Below are 20,064 nucleotides of genomic sequence, written 5' to 3'. Positions count from 1 at the left end.
GGAGTGAGCGGAAGAGAAGGTGAACCTGATAATTCCTTTGTGCCTCAGGAAGACTTCATAAAGGAGGTAGTGTTAGGACTGAGAGTAGAAGGACTATAAATGAATGTAGAGTTGATTTTACCGTTCTGTGCTTACTAATATGCCTCTCACCTTCCCTCCTGCTCTACCTCCCTCCTAGTCTCTCAACCGCCTCCTTTAAAAAATGAAGGAGGGGAGCCTTTATTTCTGGTTTTGCTGTAAACTGATCCGGAGGACAGGGGTGAGGTATGGTTCCTTTGTCATCTCTAGCCCTAGAATAAATGGCCTCCGTTGTGAGGAGTTTTGCATCTGTTATAGGGTAATGGACTCTTCATGGAGCCCTTGTGATTTAGATCCATGAAGATACCTTCAGCAAAGACCAGTCTATTAAGCTTCTCTGTTCACTGTTGGATCCAAAGGATCTGGCCAACTCATATGCTCTTTGCTCTAATGCAGTGACCCAGCACAGCATTCTTCCTTTCCGCCCACCTTAGAAATGATGCCTTAATTCCCAAGTTCCAGTAAGTGAACCTGGCCAACGACCTTAGCAGTTGACCTCTTTCAGGAGTGATCCTGATAAGCTTTCACCGGAAACCCTAATAATGAAGCTACTATCCCTTACACACACACACACACACACACACACAGTTATGTTCTTATATATACCTCAGTATACCTTAACTGATGAATTCTGAATCTCTTATTTAGATTTTTTTATTGCCATCCAGTTTACTGTCAACCACTAAAACATCCAGTAACATAGACATCCAGTAAGATAGCCAATGGAAATAAGTGAATGGGTTTCAGTTTGTGCTGAAGATCCTTTTTTCTTTATCCCAAGCCCTCATATGGTGAAACATCCAGGGTATAATTTCTCTGGGAAGGAAAGGAGCTCAGTGTCCCATACAGAAAATTCTTCAGGTGGAAGGATGTCAGAAAGATGGATTTCCAAAGCCAACTGTCTCCTGTACCATGTGGATCTCTGCAAGCAGACTCTCATCTTTCAATTTCAGCTGCATGAGAGGAGGAAGGGAAGGACACATGTCATACCTGATATACCTATGTGGAGACCCCTCTTTTGCGGAACCACAGCTAAAGAACATAGTTCCTCAGGATGGAATTGACTCTTCCTATATTCTCTATTTCACAATAACTCCATTAAAGAGACCTCAAAACATCGTGCTGGTTACATGGATGTGTTCACTTTATGAAAATTCATCACGTGGTATGAACACTCACAATTTGTGTATGTTTTTGTAAAATAACTTAAAGTTTATTTTTAAAACTGTTTACCTTATCACCCAATATATCTTAACTAATGAATAATGTTCCTATTTGGCAAGTGAGAGAAAGGAATGAAAGACACAGGAATCAAAGACATCAGACTTTAATTTTTAAATCTAGATGTGTAGTAGACACATCTAGTTGCCTACTGAAAACCCACTCTCTCCCTTCTTTTACTAACAAAATCATTTCTTTCCAGGGCAGCAATGTAACCAACTAAAAAGCCACATTTCTTGCTTCCCTTGCAGCTAGGGGTAATTTCAGTTGTTGCCAATGAAATGTAAGGTAAAGTCATATCTCTTTAAAGGGAGGTGAAATAGCTAGCATGGCCCCTTTGTCCTTTCCCTGCCTTGTTCTTTATTGTGCCTGAAACATGGATATGATAGCTGGACCTACAATGGCTGTCTTGCAACTATGAGGGATGGAAACTGCATGCTATGATTGGTGAAGCAGAAAGAAAGAGGTTGGGTCTCTGATGACACTGTGGTACCAATTCTGGACTTTTCATTAGATGAGAAAAATAAAACTCCTAATTTGTTTAAGCCACTGTCTTCCAAGTCAAATTACTTGCAATCATAACTGATAGACTAGACCAGGGGTTGGCAAGCAATTGCTCATGAGCCAAATCCAGCCTGCTGCCTATTTTGTAAGTAAAATTTTATTTGAAATGCAGCCATGCTCATTAGTTGGTGTATTGTCTATAGCTGTTTTTGCACTACAAGGGCAGAGTAGTAGTTACAATAGAAACCATGTAGCCCACAAAGCCTAAAATATTTCCTGTTTTGCCCTTTACAGAAAAAGTTTGCTGACCCCTGGACTAGAGCAACACCTTCATTTTATATGTGAGGAAAATGAGGCCCAGGGAGGTTAACAAAAGATCCCGCATGGTAATATGCGGGTTTTTATTCCAAACCCAGCAGCCCCATGATAATGGCCAAAGATGGTAAGAAAATCCTCTAGAAAAATATTCGTATCATAAAATGCTGTAAAGTCAAGTCCTGAATGAAGCCAGCACCTGCCCTCCAGTTTACCAACCTCAGTACAGTATGAACAGCAGAGGTATCTGCATCATACCTTCACCGTGTACTTGTAGGCCTGCTCAGCTTCCAGTTGCCGTCCAGCCTGAAAAAAAGAGCACCGCCTGGTAATGAGGACATATAAATATTATGAAGGGAAAGTACATAAGCAGAGGATTTATACCTTCTTAGTTAAGAACCTCTGAATTCAAAGGGGGAAGCAGGAAAATGAAAGATGGTAGGGAAAAGCAGATGTTCATATATATATAATATATATATCCCTCCTTCATTTCAAAAAGCTTAAAGACAACTTGGCCTCTCTTTTTTTTTTCCTGAAAGCACCATGAGTCATTTGTTACTCTCAGGATTGAAGCTATTCTGTTAATAACAGCTAACACTTACATAGTGCTTGCTTTGTAGTTTACATTGTTTTTAATTGTTTACATTTTTAAAGTGCTTTACTTTCATACATACCACTATTATTTATATTGTATCAATATACTGTTGATATTTACATGCCACTAGTATCTATAGTTCCCAGTTTACAGATAGAGGAACCTGGGCACAGAGAGGATAAATAACTTGGCAGGGTTATGAAGCTAATAAGTGGAAGAGCCAGGTTTTTAAACAATGCAGCTTGGCTCCAGAGTCCAGGTTTTTAACTACTACAATGTATCCTGTCTGTATGCATTAGAAAAAGCAGATACTGCAATTACTTCCATGAAGATCTGGATATGAGGTGAGAACACTACTTCTCCTAGTTATTTCTTGCATGAAGTAATCATGTAGGACTTAAATGAGAATAATATGATTTCACTAGTATATTTCATAAGCTTGTGCATAACAAATTAGCTGCAGTATTAAGAGTCACTTCAGAAATTTTAAATACATAAATATGAGAACCACAGACTGTTCAGGTTAGAAAGGAATTTAGAGAATATCAAGTCCAATTTTCTGATTAGTGCTAGTCCATGGTAAATTTTTACTAGTTCACAGAAGACTTCATTACCGTAAAGACTTTCCTAAAATATTTAAACTTTCAAGTGTTCCTACCTGAAGTTCACTGAATTCCAGGGGCATTTTCCAGTACATCTTCCTTTCCTATCATTATTACTTTTGTTTCACTTCTGTCATAGGGAGGCAGAGACCCAAAGGATGGAAGGATCCAGAACAGGCAAAATTTTGAAAAAGAATTTTTTTGTTTTGTTATTATGTAAAATGCTGCAGTAAACATCCTTGTTCATGTTTTCTGGTATTTTCCTTAGGAATGTATCTATATATAAAATTGCTAAGTTGTAGATATGAATGTGACTAAATAACACCATATTGCACTTCAAAGCAGTTGTACCACTTTACATCCACTAGCAATTAGGACAATCCTTATCAATGTTGGTAATATCAAACTAATTTTTCCCAGTCTTATGGGTGTGAATTTCTGTCACATAATTATAAATTGCATTTTCATGGTTACTAGTGAAGCAGAACTTCTTTTCATATATTTATTGACTTTTACAATTTCCACTTCAGCAAATTATATATTCCTATCCTGTGACCATTTTTCAATCAGATTGTGTGTAGGGTTTTTTCTTATTGTAGGAAATATTTATATATTCTGGATATTAATCCTTTATTAGTTATAAATGCTGCAAGTATTTATAATAAAGTCCTTAAGCTTTATTTTAGTGCCTTTTGTTGTACATGAATTTCCAATTTAAAAGTTGTTAATTTATTGATATTTTTATCTTTGTCTTGTGCTTTTATAGTCATAAGGAAACCATGCACACCCAAGGGCAAAGAGGTATCCTCCATATTTTCTTCTAAAGAGTCTAAAGTTTTAGGATTTAGACCTTTAAACCAGCTGGAATAGTGTGTGTGTGGGGGTGGGGTGGGGGGTGAAGTAATGACTACTTTTTTTTTCATATGGATAGCCAATGACTCCACCACTATTTATTGAACAGTCAGCCCATTTATTCCTCATTTTGGTGGGCGGTTTAATTTTTTTTTTTTTTTGCGGTACGCGGGCCTCTCGCGTTGCGGAGCACAGGCTCCGGACACGCAGGCTCAGCGGCCATGGCTCATGGGCCCAGCCACTCCGCGGCATGTGGGATCTTCCCGGACCGGGGCACGAACCTGTGTGCCCTGCATCGGCAGACGGACTCTCAACCACTGCGCCACCAGGGACACCCTGTTTAATCTTTTAAAAATAGATTTATTGAGGTATAATATATGTACCATAAAATTCACTAATTTTAAGGGTCAACTGTGCAACCATCACCACAATCCAGTTTTAGAAGGTTTCTATTACTCCTCAAAAGTTTCTTCGTGCCTGTTTTCAGTCAATCCCCATTCCAACCCTTGGCCCTAGAATCACTGATCTATTTTCATCTCTATAATTTTCCTAATTTCATATAAATGGTATCATATAATATACAGTCTTTTGTGCCTTCTCTTAATTAGCATATTTTTGAGGTTCATCCATATTGTTGCATGAATCAGAATTTCATTTTTATTGCTTAATAGTATTCCATTATATAAATATACCATATTTTGTTTATCCATTCACTGATGGGTCATTTGGAATGTTTCCAGTCTTTACCGATTATTAAATGCTGTAATGAAATAGAGAAATCTTTGTGTAGACATATGTTTTTCACTTTTCTTGACTAGATACCAAGAACTGGAATTGCTGAGATATATGGTAAGTATGTATTTAACTTTTTAAGAATCTGCCAAACTGTTTTCCAAAGTGGTGTACTAATTTGCAATCCCGCCAGCAATGTATAAGGATTCCGGTTTCTCCACATCCCTGTCAATAATTGCCAGTCTTTTCTATTTAAGCCATTCTAATGGGTGTGTAGCGTGGTATTAATTTATGTTATCTTAATGAATTATCTTTTAAATTTTGACATAATTTCAGATTAAAGTTACAAGAATAGTTCTCTCCTCTCTGTATATACACACATGCACACATATATACATATGTACATGATACATAAGTATATATTTTAACTTTTCCTGAACCATTTGAGAGTAAATTGCAAACATGATGCAATTTTAGACTTTAGTATGTGTTTCCTAAAACCAAGGACATTCTCTTACATAAGCACAGTGCAATTATCAAAATCATGAGATTAGTACAAATATAATACTATTATCTAATCTGTAGACTTCATTCAGATTTTTCCAAATGCCCCAGTAATATCTTTTATAGCAAAAGAAAATCCAGGATCATGCCTTTTACTCAGTATTCATGTCTTCAGTTTCTTTTAATTGGGAGTAGTTCTTTTTGTTTCATGATATTGGAATTTCTCAACATTATAGGGCAGTAATTTTGTAAAATATTCCTCAATTAGTGTTTGATGTATCTTTATGATTATATCAGGTTATGAACTTTTAGCAGGAATACCTCAAAAACACTGTTGTGTTGCCCTCAGTGCGTTCTATATTAGGAGGCACAAGCTGTTTATCCCAATAATGGTGATGGTAACCTTGATTATTTGTTTAGATTGTTATCTGCCAGGTTTTTCTACTATGGCATTACTGTGTTCCCCCTTGTAATTAATAAATATCTTGTTGTGAAATACTTGAGACTATGTAAATATCTTCTTCCTCCTTAAGCATTCATCAGTAGTTTCAGCATACCTTGTTACCATATGACCCAGCAATCCCACTTCTGGGCATATATCTGGAGAAAACTCTAATTTGAAAAGATACATGCACCCCAATGTTCACAGCAGTACTATTTATAGTAGCCAAGACACAGAAGCAACCTAAATGTCTGTCAACAGATGAATGGATAAAGAAGATGTGATATCTATCTATCTATCTATCTATCTATCTCCAATGGAATATTACTCAGCCATAAAAAAATGAAATGATGCCATTTGCAGCAAAATGGATGAACCCTGAGGTTATCAGACAGAGAAAGACAAATATCATATGATATCGCTTATATGTGGAATCTAAAAAATTGTAGAAATGAACTTATTTACAAAACAGACTCACTGACATAGAAAACAAACTTATGGTTACCAAAAGGAAAGGTGTGGGTGAGGGATTAGCAGATACACACTACTATATATAAAATAGATAAACAACAATGTCCTTCTGTATAACACAGGGAACTATATTCAATATTTTGTAATAAACTACAATAGAAAAGATTATGAAAAAGAATCACTTTGCTGTACACCAGAAAACAACGCAACACTGTAAATCAACTATACTTCAATTAAAAAAAAAAAGAGAAGTGGTAAGAGTGGGAATCCTTGCCTTATTCCTGAATTTAGCAGGAAGACTTTTAGCTTTTCACCAATGAGTATGATGTTGGCTGTGGGTTTGTCATAAATGGCCTTTATTATGTTGAGATATAGTCCCTCTATACCCACTTTGATGAGAGTTTTTATCATGAATGGATGTTTACTTTTGTCAAATGATTTTTCTGCAACTATTGAGATTATCATGGGAGTTTTAACCTTCCTTTTGTTAATCTGGTATATTACATTGATTGATTTGCAAAAGTTGAACCATCCTTGTGACCTTGGAATAAATCCAATTTGATGGTGGTGTATGATCCTTTTTATACATTGGTGGATTCGGTTTGCTAATATTTTGTTGATGACATTTCCACCTATATTCATCAAAGATACTGGCCTGTAATTTCTTTTTTTGTAATGTCTTTGTCTGGTTTTGGTCTCAGGGTAAATGGTGGCCTCACAGAATGAATCTGGGAGTGTTCTGATCTCTTAACTTTTCTGGAATAGTTTGAGAAGGATAGGTATTAGTTCTTCTTTATTTATTTTGGAGAATTCCCTTGTGAAGCTGTCTGGTCCTGGACTTTTATTTGCTGGGAGTTTTTTTTTTTTATTTGTGAATTTTATTTTATTTTTTATACAGCAGGTTCTTATTCGTTATCTATTTTATACATATTAGTGTATATATGTCAATCCCAATCTCCCAATTCATTGCTGGGAGTTTTTTAAATTACAAATTCAATTTCAATTCTAGTTATCAGTCTGTTCAGATTGTCTATTCCATCTGGACTCAGTGTTGGCAGGTTGTATGTTTCTAGAAATTTGCCCATTTCTTCTAGTTTGTCCAGTTTGTTGGCATATAACTGTCCATACTATCCTCTTATGATTTCTTGTATCTCTGTGGTATCAGTTGTTATTTCTCCTTTTTCATTCTTATTTTGTTTATTTGGGTCCTCTCTCTTTTCTTCTTGGTAAGCCTGGCTAAAGGTTTATCAATTTTGTTTATCTTTTCAAAAAACCAACTCTAGGTTTCATTGATTTTTTTCTATTATTTTTTATCTCTATTTTATTTATTTCATCTCTGATCTTTTTTTTTTTGCATTTGGTGTTGCTTTTATTTTATGAAAAAGCTCATTTCAAATCTACATTAAAACTAAGCTGAATACAAAGTCTTAGTGACGGGGGTCTGGTGGTTCTTTTTACAAAAACATGGCCGCTGTCCTTTGGCCTTAAAACTTCAGGAAGGGCACTTCAAATGGCTTCATCTTTGCACGTTTCAATGCCAGAGCATAGGAATAGACCTAGCGTCTACTGTCAGATGTTCATCAGCTACCAGAGCATCAAGTCTCTTCAGCAGGTCATTCTTTGGTAAGGAAATTACTTCTACAAATTCTCCAACTCCTGGCTTTGGCTCAGGCCTTAGGTTTTCAGCGTCATCTCCATTGATAGTTACTGTCATGATGTGTGTGGTACAATTTGACAAACCTGGATCCATACATACAGCTGGAGAACATTCAGCAACATCTCCTTTATAGCCAGTTTCTTCCTCTAGCTCCCGAAGAGCAGCTGCTTCTAGGCTTTCGCTGTCATCAAAGAGACCCACAGGGAATTCTAAGCAGTAGCCTCCCAGTGGTGGTCAGAACTGCTTTACCAGAATGATACATTCATAATGAAGGGTTCTTTGAAGCACTGGGATAACTGGCCACACCATCAGCAGACTGTCCTTTCCTAGTTGTCCACCTCACAGTTTCCCAAGTTCTTGTTTTACCAGTAAGATCCCTGTCAGTTGTTTTATCAAGCTTGACCCAGTTTCCTTCTGAAATTAACTCTTCTGAAATAATAGACTGGTGTTTTGAGAAGAATCTGCTGGTTCTAGTTTTCCCATTTTCAAACTAGTTAGTCTTTATAGTCCACAGGCAAGAAGTTCACGCTACTCCCAGGCATGGGACAAAGGGATAGGTACTCCTTTGGGCGGGGCGGGGGGGGGGCGGGAGGTGAAAGCATGGGTCTGAGGCCGTAGTCTGAGGAGATGTGGTGCTACTGCTCTCTCTAATCTTTATTAATTCCTTCCTTCCACTGACTTTGGGCTTTGTTTGTTCTTCTCTTTCTAATTCTTTTAGGTGGTAGGTTTGGTTGTTTATTTGAGACTTTTCTTGTTTCTTGAGGAAGGCCTACATTGCTATGAAATTCCCTCTTAGAACTGCTTTTGCTTCGTCCCATAGATTTTGGAAAGTTGTGTTTCCATTTTCATTTATCTCAAGGTATTTTCTGAATTCCTCTTTGATTTCATCATTGACCCATTGCTTTTTTAGTAGCATGCTGTTTAGTCTACACGTGTTTGTTCTTTTTCCCATTTTTCTTTCTATAGTTGATTTCTAGTTTCATACCACTGTGGTTGGAAAAAATGTTTGATATAATTTCTATCCTCTTAAATTTGCTGGGGCTTGTTTTGTGGTATATTAGTGTTTCAGGAAATAATCTTGGGGGAGGTCATCTTTAGAACTCTACCTACCAAAAGAAATTGTATATGATTTTCTTTTTGATCTATGAATTAATTAGAAACATCTTTTTAAGTTTACAAATGTATGTGAGTCTTTTGGCCTATCTTTTAGTTGTTGATTTATAATTTTACTGAAGTGTGATCTACATGTATTCATTGAAGCTCTCTTTGTGGTCTAGCATATGGTCAACCTTTATGAATAATTCACTTGTGCTTCAAAAGAATATGTATTCTATGATTAAGTACAGGGCTATATAATTAATGTTTGAGCTCAACCTTGTTGTTTTATTCAAATCTTACACATCCTTAATTTTTTCCCTATTTGATCTAGCAGTTTCTGAGAGAAGTGTATTAAAATCTTCCATTTTGACCCTTTTAGTTTAAAGATGAAGAAACTAAGGCCCAGCAAGTTTAAGTAACTTCCCCAGTATCCCACAGCTAGTTGTGGCACAGCTGGGGTAAGAACTCAGGTATTTCTCATATTGATATTTACTCCAAAGAGAAAGTCCAGTAATTTTTATTCTGTTAGTTTCTCTTATAATCACAATATTCCCTGTCAGTTCTGTGTTGTATTGGCCAATGGAAAACTGAGGGCCACTCTCTTTATTCCCAGTTGGAATCTTAGGCTAATGTGCAAGTTATTGAAGCAAGTTATTTTAATTATGGGAGGGTTATTTTCTATAGGTAAAGCAGCTATCACAAATTCCCACAATTACCCCCCCACACACACAATTTCCCATCTATTTCAAGGATAAGCACCCTCAGCCAGCAGTTCAACAGGATGGAATGATTCAGAAACACTAGTAGAGTAACTCCTTTGCTGGTCTTTGACCTTGTTACCTTCTGATACAATATCACTCCCATTTTAAATTTTTTTAAAAGGAAAACAACTTTAATGAAAAAGGAACTCAGGTCATTAAATATAATTAAATACATTTTAAATATAAATACCATGTCTTTCCTGATTAGTATCAGGTAAATATCTAAACTATGTGTCTGAATAGCTAAACCATCTGTCTGAATTCTGGTCTCAAAGACAAATCTTAGAGACAATTACAAAGAAGATGCTTCATAGCATCAGGTGCATTTTTTAAATGATGGGATCTTTTGGGAAAATAACTTCAGTCTATCAGATTTCTGATGTTCCTATTGTTGGTAATTCATTTATGGCTACACCCTTATAGTCTACTTTGCCTTTCTTTTTATCATTAGATTCTTATATAGTTTTCTAGACCATATATGACATTTCTGTAGATCCAGAGCATAAATAGGATAACTATACAGTCCCAGACTTGAGGTCCTAAACATGAGAGTGAAGGCAGGCAGAGTGGTGCTGAGGAGGGCAGAAGGAAAATCTCTCACCTTCGCCAAGTCTAATCTGCCATCCCACTGCACAGCCTTTGCACATCTCCTAACTGCAACCCCAGACCAAGATCTGATCTGTACATGCTCCTTCATCTTGAGTCAGGGCACACACTGGACTGGGCTGTTTGTGTGGTCTGGGCTGAGGCCTGCTGAGCAGCTCAAAAGTGCCACAGGGACCCCACCCCATCTGAAACCCCCACTGACGGTCAACCCCAATCCACCCCATTACTACTCACCTGAGACCACCAAACCCAAGTGCCTCATTCCCATTTTTAGAATCTGCTTTCCAGACAAACACACCTAAGTATATGATTTTCAAGCACATCCTAAGTAGAGGCTTCCCAGACATGAACTCTCCTTCATCATCAGTATAATGACCACATCTGAAGCTCATCAAACCTCAACTATCATGCATTGATGGCCTTCCCGCTATCTCTTTCTTTACTTGGTCCCTCACCCCTCTGTTCTACGAGGGCATTGTGTAAGGATAATAATCACTCACTTTCAGGCAGACCAGGGCCAGATATGCCCATACTTCAGCATTGTAGTTGTTCAGTGCATTGGCTTCAGACAGAGCATCCTCAGCCTCTGTGAGCTCATCCAGCTTGACAGAAAAAGAAGATAACGTGATTTGTTAAGTCAAAGTAGTTTTCACTTAAGCCAGCTGGAATCTGTTTAGCTGAAAATGCTATGTCCAAATAACATTGATATATGTGACCCATACTAATAATTTTCAACTTAAAACATTTTTAGCAACAGAAAAAAAATTTTTAGCAACAGAACTCTTTCTTCAAACAAAATCATATGTGGTGGTGTTCCAATATATGAATGAGTTAAAAGTAGAACTGCTCTGATTAGAAAGTCAGGTACAGGAATCTGGAGCCCTGCCTGCTGGGCTCTCGAGTTACACCCCTCTCTTCTTCCTTCTCTCTATAGCAGGCCCATCAGGGCATCCATGAACCATAGAGCTTCAGGTGCCAGGGTTGGAAAACCAGAAGTATTCACTATCATGTGTGCCTCATTCAGTGATTTCCCCATACACAGTGGGCTGTCAGATACATTTGTAGTTTTACATTGTACATCCCTTTCTTAAGTTAAAGTCCTATTAGCCCATCAAAATACTACTGTTCAGAAAGCTTCTCTTTCCCCTAATATTAGTTATTGACAGCACAATCTTGAGCAATCAATACAACATTCAGAGATTCTAGGGCATTCCCTGAGCTCTGGGCACATGGATATCATTGCTGCCCCCTAATACTGTGAGTCTGTTTTGTAAAATCTTCCAAAAGGTCACCTAAGGAAAGGATAAGATACCTCTCTCTCCCCAGTAAAATCGTTCTTCATTTTTCATGTTTTAGAAAATAAAATAACTGGTTTCTAGGCCCAAGACAATATGAAGAATGGCCTTTCGGCAATGCCCATACCTTGGTCCACACTTTAAATGTCTCAGAGATATTGATTCATTATTTAATCAACCTATATTTGCTAAGGATTTATTTTACTGTGTGTCAGGCAGTATGCTAGATACTTAGAATAAAAAGAAAAAATACAACTTTTGCCCAAAGAATTCACTGACAGATACGTAAAAAATTAAGACAAAATGAAAACTCAAACACATAAAGAGTTCTGATAGAAAATAAACATTTCTATAATAAAAGCATATATATATATACACATGTATATATATACACACATAAATAATCTAGTGGAGGGACAAAGGAAAAGAGGAATAATTGTACCCCGAGATTAAGGGATGGCTTCAGAGAAGAAACACTGCTGAAGTCAATCCTGAAGGATAAATAGGAGTTTGTTAGCTATACTTCAAGGCATTCCAGGTAAGAGGAACTTCATATACAGAGGCACAGAGGCTTCAGAGAGCATGGCATGCTCAGGAAATTCTTAATATGCTTGTGTGGCTGGAGAAGGGAGGGAAGGGAGAGACAGAGAGAAAGCGAGAGAGAGAAGAGAGAAAAGAGAGAAAACAAAGGAAGTGATAAGACCAAGGAGTTAGGAAGAGACCAGATCATTCCCAAAAAAGTCTGAATAGTATTCTGAAATAAGGGGTAGTCACTGAGGAGTTTAAATAGGGAAGTAACCTTGTATTTGCATATTTTAAAGACCACTTTGGTAACAATGCAGGAGATGAATTGAGGGAGGACAGGAGAACACCCTAGCAGGTAAAGAAGGGATGAGGCTTGAATTAGAGCAGTAAAAACACAGATGGAGAGGAGACAGTAGACTCAACAGACATTTAGGAGACAAAATCAATAGGATATTTGATGCCTACTTAAAAGTAATAGAATTAGACTAGGATAGTTTTTAAGTTTCTGGCTTGGTTGACTGGATTCATTATAGTCCCATTTACTAAGACAGGGAATACAGGAGAAGGTACAGGCTTAAGGAATGTGAGAATCCTGAGATAAGTTAGGTTATATTTTGGATATGTACATTTTGAGGTGTCTGGGGGACCATCAAATAGAGCTGTCTATTACATTGTTTGATATAAGGGTCAGAACGTGAAAAGTGTTATGAACTGAAGCTTTAGGATTCATTGGGGCACAAGTGGTAGTTAAGACCACTGGGGTAGATGATATTTCTTAGGGAGAAGAAGTAAGGTGACAGGAGAAGAGCTGGCTATAGAACCCAGGAGGATCCAACAATTATGATGGGCAAAAGAGTAGGAGCCAGCAAAAAAAGGCTGAGAAGGACACCAGAGAGGAAGGCGTGGAACTGGAAGGATGTGAATGCAATATTGTGGAAGTCAAGGGAAGAGAGGGTTTCAAGAAGGAGGCAGTCAGCAGGGTTAAGTGCCACAGAGACTTTATCGGAGGGTCTATTGCATTTGGCAATTAGGATGTTATAGGGGGCCCCCATCAGAGAAGTTTCAGCAAAGCGTTAAGGGGTATACACCTAATTGCAAGGAATTGAAGGATAAATGGTACCTGGGAAAGGAACAGATAATTCACATGATTTCCACTTCATTAGTGATGAAAATGTAAATTAGGATATATATCAAATTGGAAAATGATAATGCCCATTGTTGATGACTTAACAGTAAAATGGACTCTCACACCTGGCAGAATATACATCAGTTTACAGCCTTTCTAGAAAGTGAGTTGACACTATACTTAAAATTTTTTCTACATTCTTTATGAATGTATCCTAAGGAAATAACAGAATTAAGCACAGAGATTTATGTCTTAAGAATGTTTATTTCTGCTTTATTTATAATATATAGATGTAGAAACTAATGACATGTCCAATAAGTGGTTGGTCAAATAGATATGGTATATCCACACATAGGTATAGCATGACTAAAACATTGACTGAGGGGCAGAGATTACTTGGATACCTTAGCAGTGGGACTTAACCCAAGTTTTTTTGAGTTTCTATATCAATGAAAATATTTTTTATGCTACTTAAAACAAATAGAAGCATGATTTATGCTGAGTAGTTTGTACTGTTGGTTTCTTGTTCTTTTGAAAGTGCTGTTAGGTTTCTAACAGCTACGGATGTTTTACATCCTTTCTGGGAAGGTGGAGTGGGGGCATATGGCTTCTATATAAGTGATCATGTGTCCTGGTTGGCCTGGGACACTACCTGTGTCCCAGTGTAATTATTAATATCACCCTTTTCATTCTCAGAAGTGTCCTGGTTTGTATGATAAATTACATGATAACCTTACTTATGCATCCAAACCAGGGAAGACCGTGCAGTTATCAAAATTTATGTTTTAGACTATTTGATTATGTGAGAAGGTACCAATACTATACTGTTAAGTAGAAAAAAAGATTCCAAAGCAGTAAATATATTATTTACAATTTTATACATTAAAATTACTTTCAGGGCTTCCCTGGTGACGCAGTAGTTGGGAATCCACCTGCCAATGCAGGGGACGCAGGTTCAAGCCCTGGTCTGGGAAGATCCCACATGCCGCAGAGCAATTAAGCCCATGCGCCACAACTACTGAGCCTGCATTCTAGAGCCCATAAGCCACAAGTACAGAGCCCGAGTCCCACAAGTACTGAAGCCCATGTGCCCAGAGCCCGTGCTCCACAATAAGAGAAGCCACTGCAATGAGAAGCCCGCACACTGCAACGAAGAGTAGCCCCCGCTCACCACAACTAGAGAAAGCCCGCATGCATTAACGAAGACCCAATGCAGCCAAAAATAATAAATAAATAAATAAAAGAACTTTAAAAAAATTACTTTCATATACATACAAAAAAAGACTGGAGGAAAATGCCTTCAAATGTTAATAGTGGTTATCACTGAGTGGTGGGGATTATGGATACTTTTATGTTTTCTTCATATTTTGTATCATCCAAATTTCTCTAACTATCATATTTTACCTTTATGGTTAAAAAAACAGCAATGAGGAATAGGAGACAAGGAATGTAAACAATTCTTTTGGTTAAGGGTAACAACCAGGGAGGTTGTTACTGTCGTAATTGTTTAATAAGAAGGGGAAAAGTACAGGGAAAGAGCTGATTGGGAAGGAAAGCTTAAAAATGTAAATCAAAGAGAAAGAAAATATTAAGAAAGTGAGGGATTAGGAGAAAAGGAGAGGGATAGAATCAAGAATACACATGAAGAAGTTAGACAAGAACGGAAGAATGCATGCCTCTTTCAAAGATTAGAGGAAAGGAGGGAAGGGTGACTAAAGAGTTTAAAGGGGCAGTGGAACAAAAGATCTACCAGAAGCTGTAGCAACTCCTCCTGAATATAGAAGGGACACAGAGCCTAATAAGTATCAATTAGTTTCTTTAATTTAATTGAGTAGATTCTTTATATCCCATATCACTTTTCTCTTCCAGATAACATCATAAAATTACAAGCTTATGTACCAAATAACATGAAATATTTTATTATATAGCTTCATGCTTCAGTTTTTGTGGGATTTTTAAAGAACGTTTTACTTTTGTAGTTCAGATTGACCTTCAGTTTACTGAACAGCTTTGAAGAGCAACTTTTCATTAGAGAAGACTGCCCTGATAGCCTTCCTACCACCATCCAAACTCCCAGGGTGCCTGGAAGGCCAAGGAGTCAAGGTCAGCTGTATGCACAGGCTAGTCTCAAGACCTGATCCTCTTACCTTATAACAGGCGATTCCCAGTCCTAGCCAGGTAAGGCATGAAGGCGATCTCTTACAGACTTGCAGGTAGGTTTTCTTCGCCTTTTCGTACTGTAGAAAGAAAGCACCACTAAGCTATTGATCTGGAGGCTTCAAACACTGCATTTCTAGGATAACCATGAGGCTTCTGTAATTGTACTCCACACCCATCTAAGTTAGATGAGTCCTTGGATTATGTATATATATGTTTATATATATACATATATTTAAATATATTATATATATATATATTTAAAATATATATATACATTTTTAAGACAACTTTTTAAGATAAGTTTTATGTTCACAGCAAAATTGAGAGGAAAGAACAGAGATTTTCCATTTACCCACTGTCCCCACACATGCATAGCCTCTCCCATTATCAACATCCCCAACCAGAGTGGTACCTTTCTGTTAGTTGTCAAGCTAAGAATGCTTCTACTACTTTTAATAAAAGAAAGCTAAAATAATAGCTAAAATAACACTTACTGAGTTCTTAACAACTTTTTTAGTATCATAATGGTTAAAACCACAGACTCTAGTATTAGACTGCCTGGATTTGAATCCTGCTTCTATTAATTACTGGTTATCCGATGTTGGGCAAGTCACTTTACCTTTGGGTGTAAAAGTGTCATCATCATATTACTATTCTTACTCCACAAAGATGGATGTTAATGCTTGAACCGTAATCAGGTCCCAGACAATGACCTGATTTACATAGTTACTCCCCATCTCTATTCCTCACCTCTTTCTCTTCCAGATATATCTGCCCCAGTCGCAGGAAGATGAAGTGCATCTCAGAAGCATCCACTACAAAACTAATGGTTCGCTCATAGCATGCCTTGGCCTCAGCATGATTTCCACTCAGAAAATAGAGATGGCCCTTCACGCCCCAGACGTTAGGGTTCTAAGAAAGTGAAGAACAAGTAGTACATGGGATGAGGTGGTATTTAAAAGTACATTTATGATCTTTGTTTAACATTTAAATTTAGATGAAGTCCATGTTCTTTGCAAATTAGAAAGAGGGCCATTCAGTTGCACTGGGAGATACTGTTCTAGGACTGCCGTCTCATTTTTTTCTTGCATTCTTCAAAGCCATTTTGTCTTTGGGGAAAATATTAAGAAAAATATTCATGCATAACCATGATGATGTTCACAATGAGAAAGTAGAAGTTCAGGAAACTTGAAATAGATAAAGTGTCTGCTAAAGAGCTGTCCTTATCCTTTCTCTGTCCTTTGTAAAAGTCATGATTGATTAAGAAAAACAAATGGAAGGAAATTAGTTAAATAAGTTTACTGACAGCTGATGACCCCCACCTCTAGTAACCAGAAATCTACCTGTGATATGGCATCACCACCTTTAAGAAGGCCTACTTGTCCCTTCTCCAAACTAAACTTAAGATGCTCTAGCAAAAGTTATTACCAGGTAGTCCATCTGAGCTGCTTGTTGAAGGTATTCCTCTGCTTTAGCAAAATCCTTCTTGAGTAGGTGTGTCTGGGCCAGCACCAAGTAATACTCACAGCTGGGGCCTCCATGAGGGCATAATAGCTCATGTGCAAGCACTCTGTGTACATACTGCAAGGAAAACTCAGATTATAAGAAACATGTAAATGACTGCACGGTGTCAATTCCATAGCTCTCACGGTTGAAGATTATGTCTCTGATAATAAATAATAAGAAACATATTATAGAATGAAACGATTATCAATTTCAAAAGGTTAGAGGTGAATTATAAACATTCAGCATATCATGGTTCCATTGCCAGCTATTCATGTAGTAACATTTCCGAGTGAATTATCTACAGCACTGTATAATTCTGGTCTTGCTGGTCATACTAGATGAGTTTTAGCCTATTGTGTAGCAGACAAAGGCATTTCATCAACCATCCCATTTTCATACGAGGTAACATTTTCAGGCATTTGTGTTTATACGGAAACTTAGAGTGAGGCAAAACCTCCCTTTCTAAAATTCTAGACTCAGGATCTTAGAAACATAAATGTCTGTTTCTGATACACTCTCAAGCATTTGTTATGTTTGCCAGTTTTATACTTTGGGCTATACTTTGTTTTTAATATGATATAAGGCCTACAAATTTGACAAAGTCATATGTACTTGCTAAGAAGAGGTGAAACCCTTCTTCTCCCTCTGTTCTCATCTCAGCCTATAACATAGAAACTTCCACTAATAATGATACCTTCTTAGGAAAATACTGGGGGGGAGGCTCTGCAGCTGTTCCCTCTACCTGCATACTGACTCTTGGACATGGGGGAAAAGTGATTTATTTAATTAGGCAGACAGAGAGCCTATTTCTCTATTGTGAAAGGTTAGTATATTAAAGCCTCCTGTTTAACGTGGCCCACTCCCACCTAGTTCATAATTCTTGCCCTGTCTTGAGTTGCCCACCCTCAAGTGGCGCATGCACTCTGTAGGTTGAGGGCCAAATCTCTTGCCTCCTGGATCTTGCTCTCTCTCTTACTGCTCACTTCATGGATATGTTTCTCATTTCCTATGTGGTAGGTAGACCTTACAGGATGCTCTTCTTCTCTGAGAGGAGACTGCAGTTCTCCAGCTGTTCCACCTGTGACTGCATGGGTAAATCAAATCTGGGACCAGTCACATATCCAGCCCAGTTATACCAATAAAAAATTAGTATTTTTATCCCCCCATATAGCACCGTGTATCTGTTTCCAATTGGTTCAGAACCTGGAAGGGAAGAAGGGTGTGCTTAGGCTCCTGTGAACCCCCAACACTCACATAACATGAGTTCCCACAATAAAGTAACATCAGGCTACATATGACTCAGAGTCTGATTTTGCTTTGCTGGTATTCTATAGGGAGCAGACTTGCAGTGAGGTCTCCTGATGCTCTCTGCAGAGAGTAGTTCATGTTTGAACGTTTATTCCATTGTGTCTATAGTGTGCTCTCAAACCATGTTTGATTTCTGCGTCATACACAGTTAAGCTTGCGAAGACATCACTATGATAGAATAAGTAGTTCATTAAAATCTTTCCCTCTACTTGCCCTTTTTCAAATATTCTGACCTGCACAGCATTGACCTTCATCAAGAAGCGTATGGTCTCCATGAAGATGGTGGCAGGAGTTTGGGAAACACTATAAAGGGTGGGATGCAGACAAGTAGATGACTCTTGACATTTTGATGCTTCTGAAAATATGATATTAAAATAATAGACAATTAGATATAAAGGAAAAATTCAGAAGCTCAGACACATAGCAGGGAGAGTATTCTACTCTAATATATGAGAGAAATTATAATCTTGAAAGCAATAGATTATTCTATAGCAATGGCCCCCAAGGAGATCTCAAAGGTTCTCGAGGTTATTCTACTGGTGGTTCCAAATGCAAGTTGAATGAAATAAAAGCTTTTTTTTTAAAAAAAAGGATTCAGATCTTCCTGAATGTCAAACAGATTTGTAGATACTCTGAATCTTTAGATACTGTAAAAATGAAAATTCATTGCCAGAAAATCATAGGTCTATAGTTGGCTACCTCTCTGAGCTAAATGTAAATCCTCACTATAGAAAGAGTTGCATTACTGAGACTGGATTTCAGAGTCTAGCCTCACATGAAGGAATTTAGACAATATTACAGATAAACTAATCAACTTCAAACAAGTTAAGATTGCCATTTTGGTCATCAAAAGAGTTTTCAACATTGTCTAGTTTGTTTATCCCCTTCTTCCAAGTGGAAATCTTTATTCTAATTACCTTTTTTTGATGGTATCTCCTTGATAAATGTGTTGGATGGTTTTTGGCTGGTAGTTGGATCCTGAGACTGTACAGACAAAATGGGTTCATGTGACTCAGACTGCAGGTTAGAGGATTCATCAAGAAATTCATCTAGAATGGATAATGGAGCTCCTAGTCCTAAAAAGATTAAATTTTAATGAGATAAAAACCTACCTTCCTACATTGTATATTAAAAGGTTATTACAGGAGATAAATAAAATTAATTTCCAAAGCATAGGAAACATAACCCCTAAATACTGCATGGAAAGACTTGTTTTGCAGATTTTTTATATTTCTGAATAATTTAAAAGAGTGCAAGCTAGGGCTTCCCCAAAAAAAAAAAAAAAAAAAGAGTGCAAGCTAAACAGACAGCACAGCTCCTGCCACTATGACCCCCTAGTCAAACACTTCTGCCAGCCCAAGTCATGATAGTGTCAAACAAATACCTATTACAAAAGCTATATGCTAAGCCTAGAATCTCAAGAATCCAGAGGAGAAGATTAATATTTAGATAATATTAAAACCCTTTAAGGACAGGAATTCTATTTTATTTCACTGTTCAAAAATCACCATCATCGGGCTTCCCTGGTGGCACAGTGGTTGAGAGTCCGCCTGCCGATGCAGGGGACACGGGTTCGTGCCCCGGTCCGGGAAGATCCCACATGCCACGGAGCAGCTGGGCCGGTGAGCCATGGCCGCTGAGCCTGCGCGTCCGGAGCCTGTGCTCCGCAAAGGGAGAGGCCACGGCAGTGAGAGGCCCACGTACCA

At 37.7% G+C, this 20,064-nt stretch overlaps 1 protein-coding gene and 1 pseudogene across 1 annotated transcript in view; both read right to left on the bottom strand.

Moving 5' to 3' along the window:
- Positions 1-748: 748 nt before the first annotated feature.
- Positions 749-20,064, bottom strand: part of CFAP70 (cilia and flagella associated protein 70) — an 86,686-nt gene continuing 67,370 nt past the window's right edge. The window contains exons 21-28 of the mRNA XM_024740916.1: positions 19,276-19,434; positions 18,592-18,713; positions 16,973-17,125; positions 16,295-16,456; positions 15,532-15,621; positions 10,939-11,040; positions 2,377-2,424; positions 749-1,031 (exon numbers count right to left, since the gene is read on the bottom strand). Coding sequence (XP_024596684.1) covers positions 951-1,031; positions 2,377-2,424; positions 10,939-11,040; positions 15,532-15,621; positions 16,295-16,456; positions 16,973-17,125; positions 18,592-18,713; positions 19,276-19,434 — 917 coding nt within the window. The 3' untranslated portion in view covers positions 749-950. The remainder of the gene's footprint in view (positions 1,032-2,376; positions 2,425-10,938; positions 11,041-15,531; positions 15,622-16,294; positions 16,457-16,972; positions 17,126-18,591; positions 18,714-19,275; positions 19,435-20,064) is intronic.
- On the bottom strand, positions 7,801-8,456 carry LOC112396927 (ADP-sugar pyrophosphatase pseudogene; annotated as a pseudogene).

Source organism: Neophocaena asiaeorientalis, unplaced genomic scaffold, assembly GCF_003031525.2.
Source record: "Neophocaena asiaeorientalis asiaeorientalis breed wild unplaced genomic scaffold, Neophocaena_asiaeorientalis_V1.1 scaffold484, whole genome shotgun sequence".
NCBI lineage: Eukaryota > Metazoa > Chordata > Mammalia > Artiodactyla > Phocoenidae > Neophocaena > Neophocaena asiaeorientalis.
The sequence above is the reverse complement of the archived record's forward strand: the minus strand, read 5'-3'. Positions and strand labels throughout refer to the sequence as shown.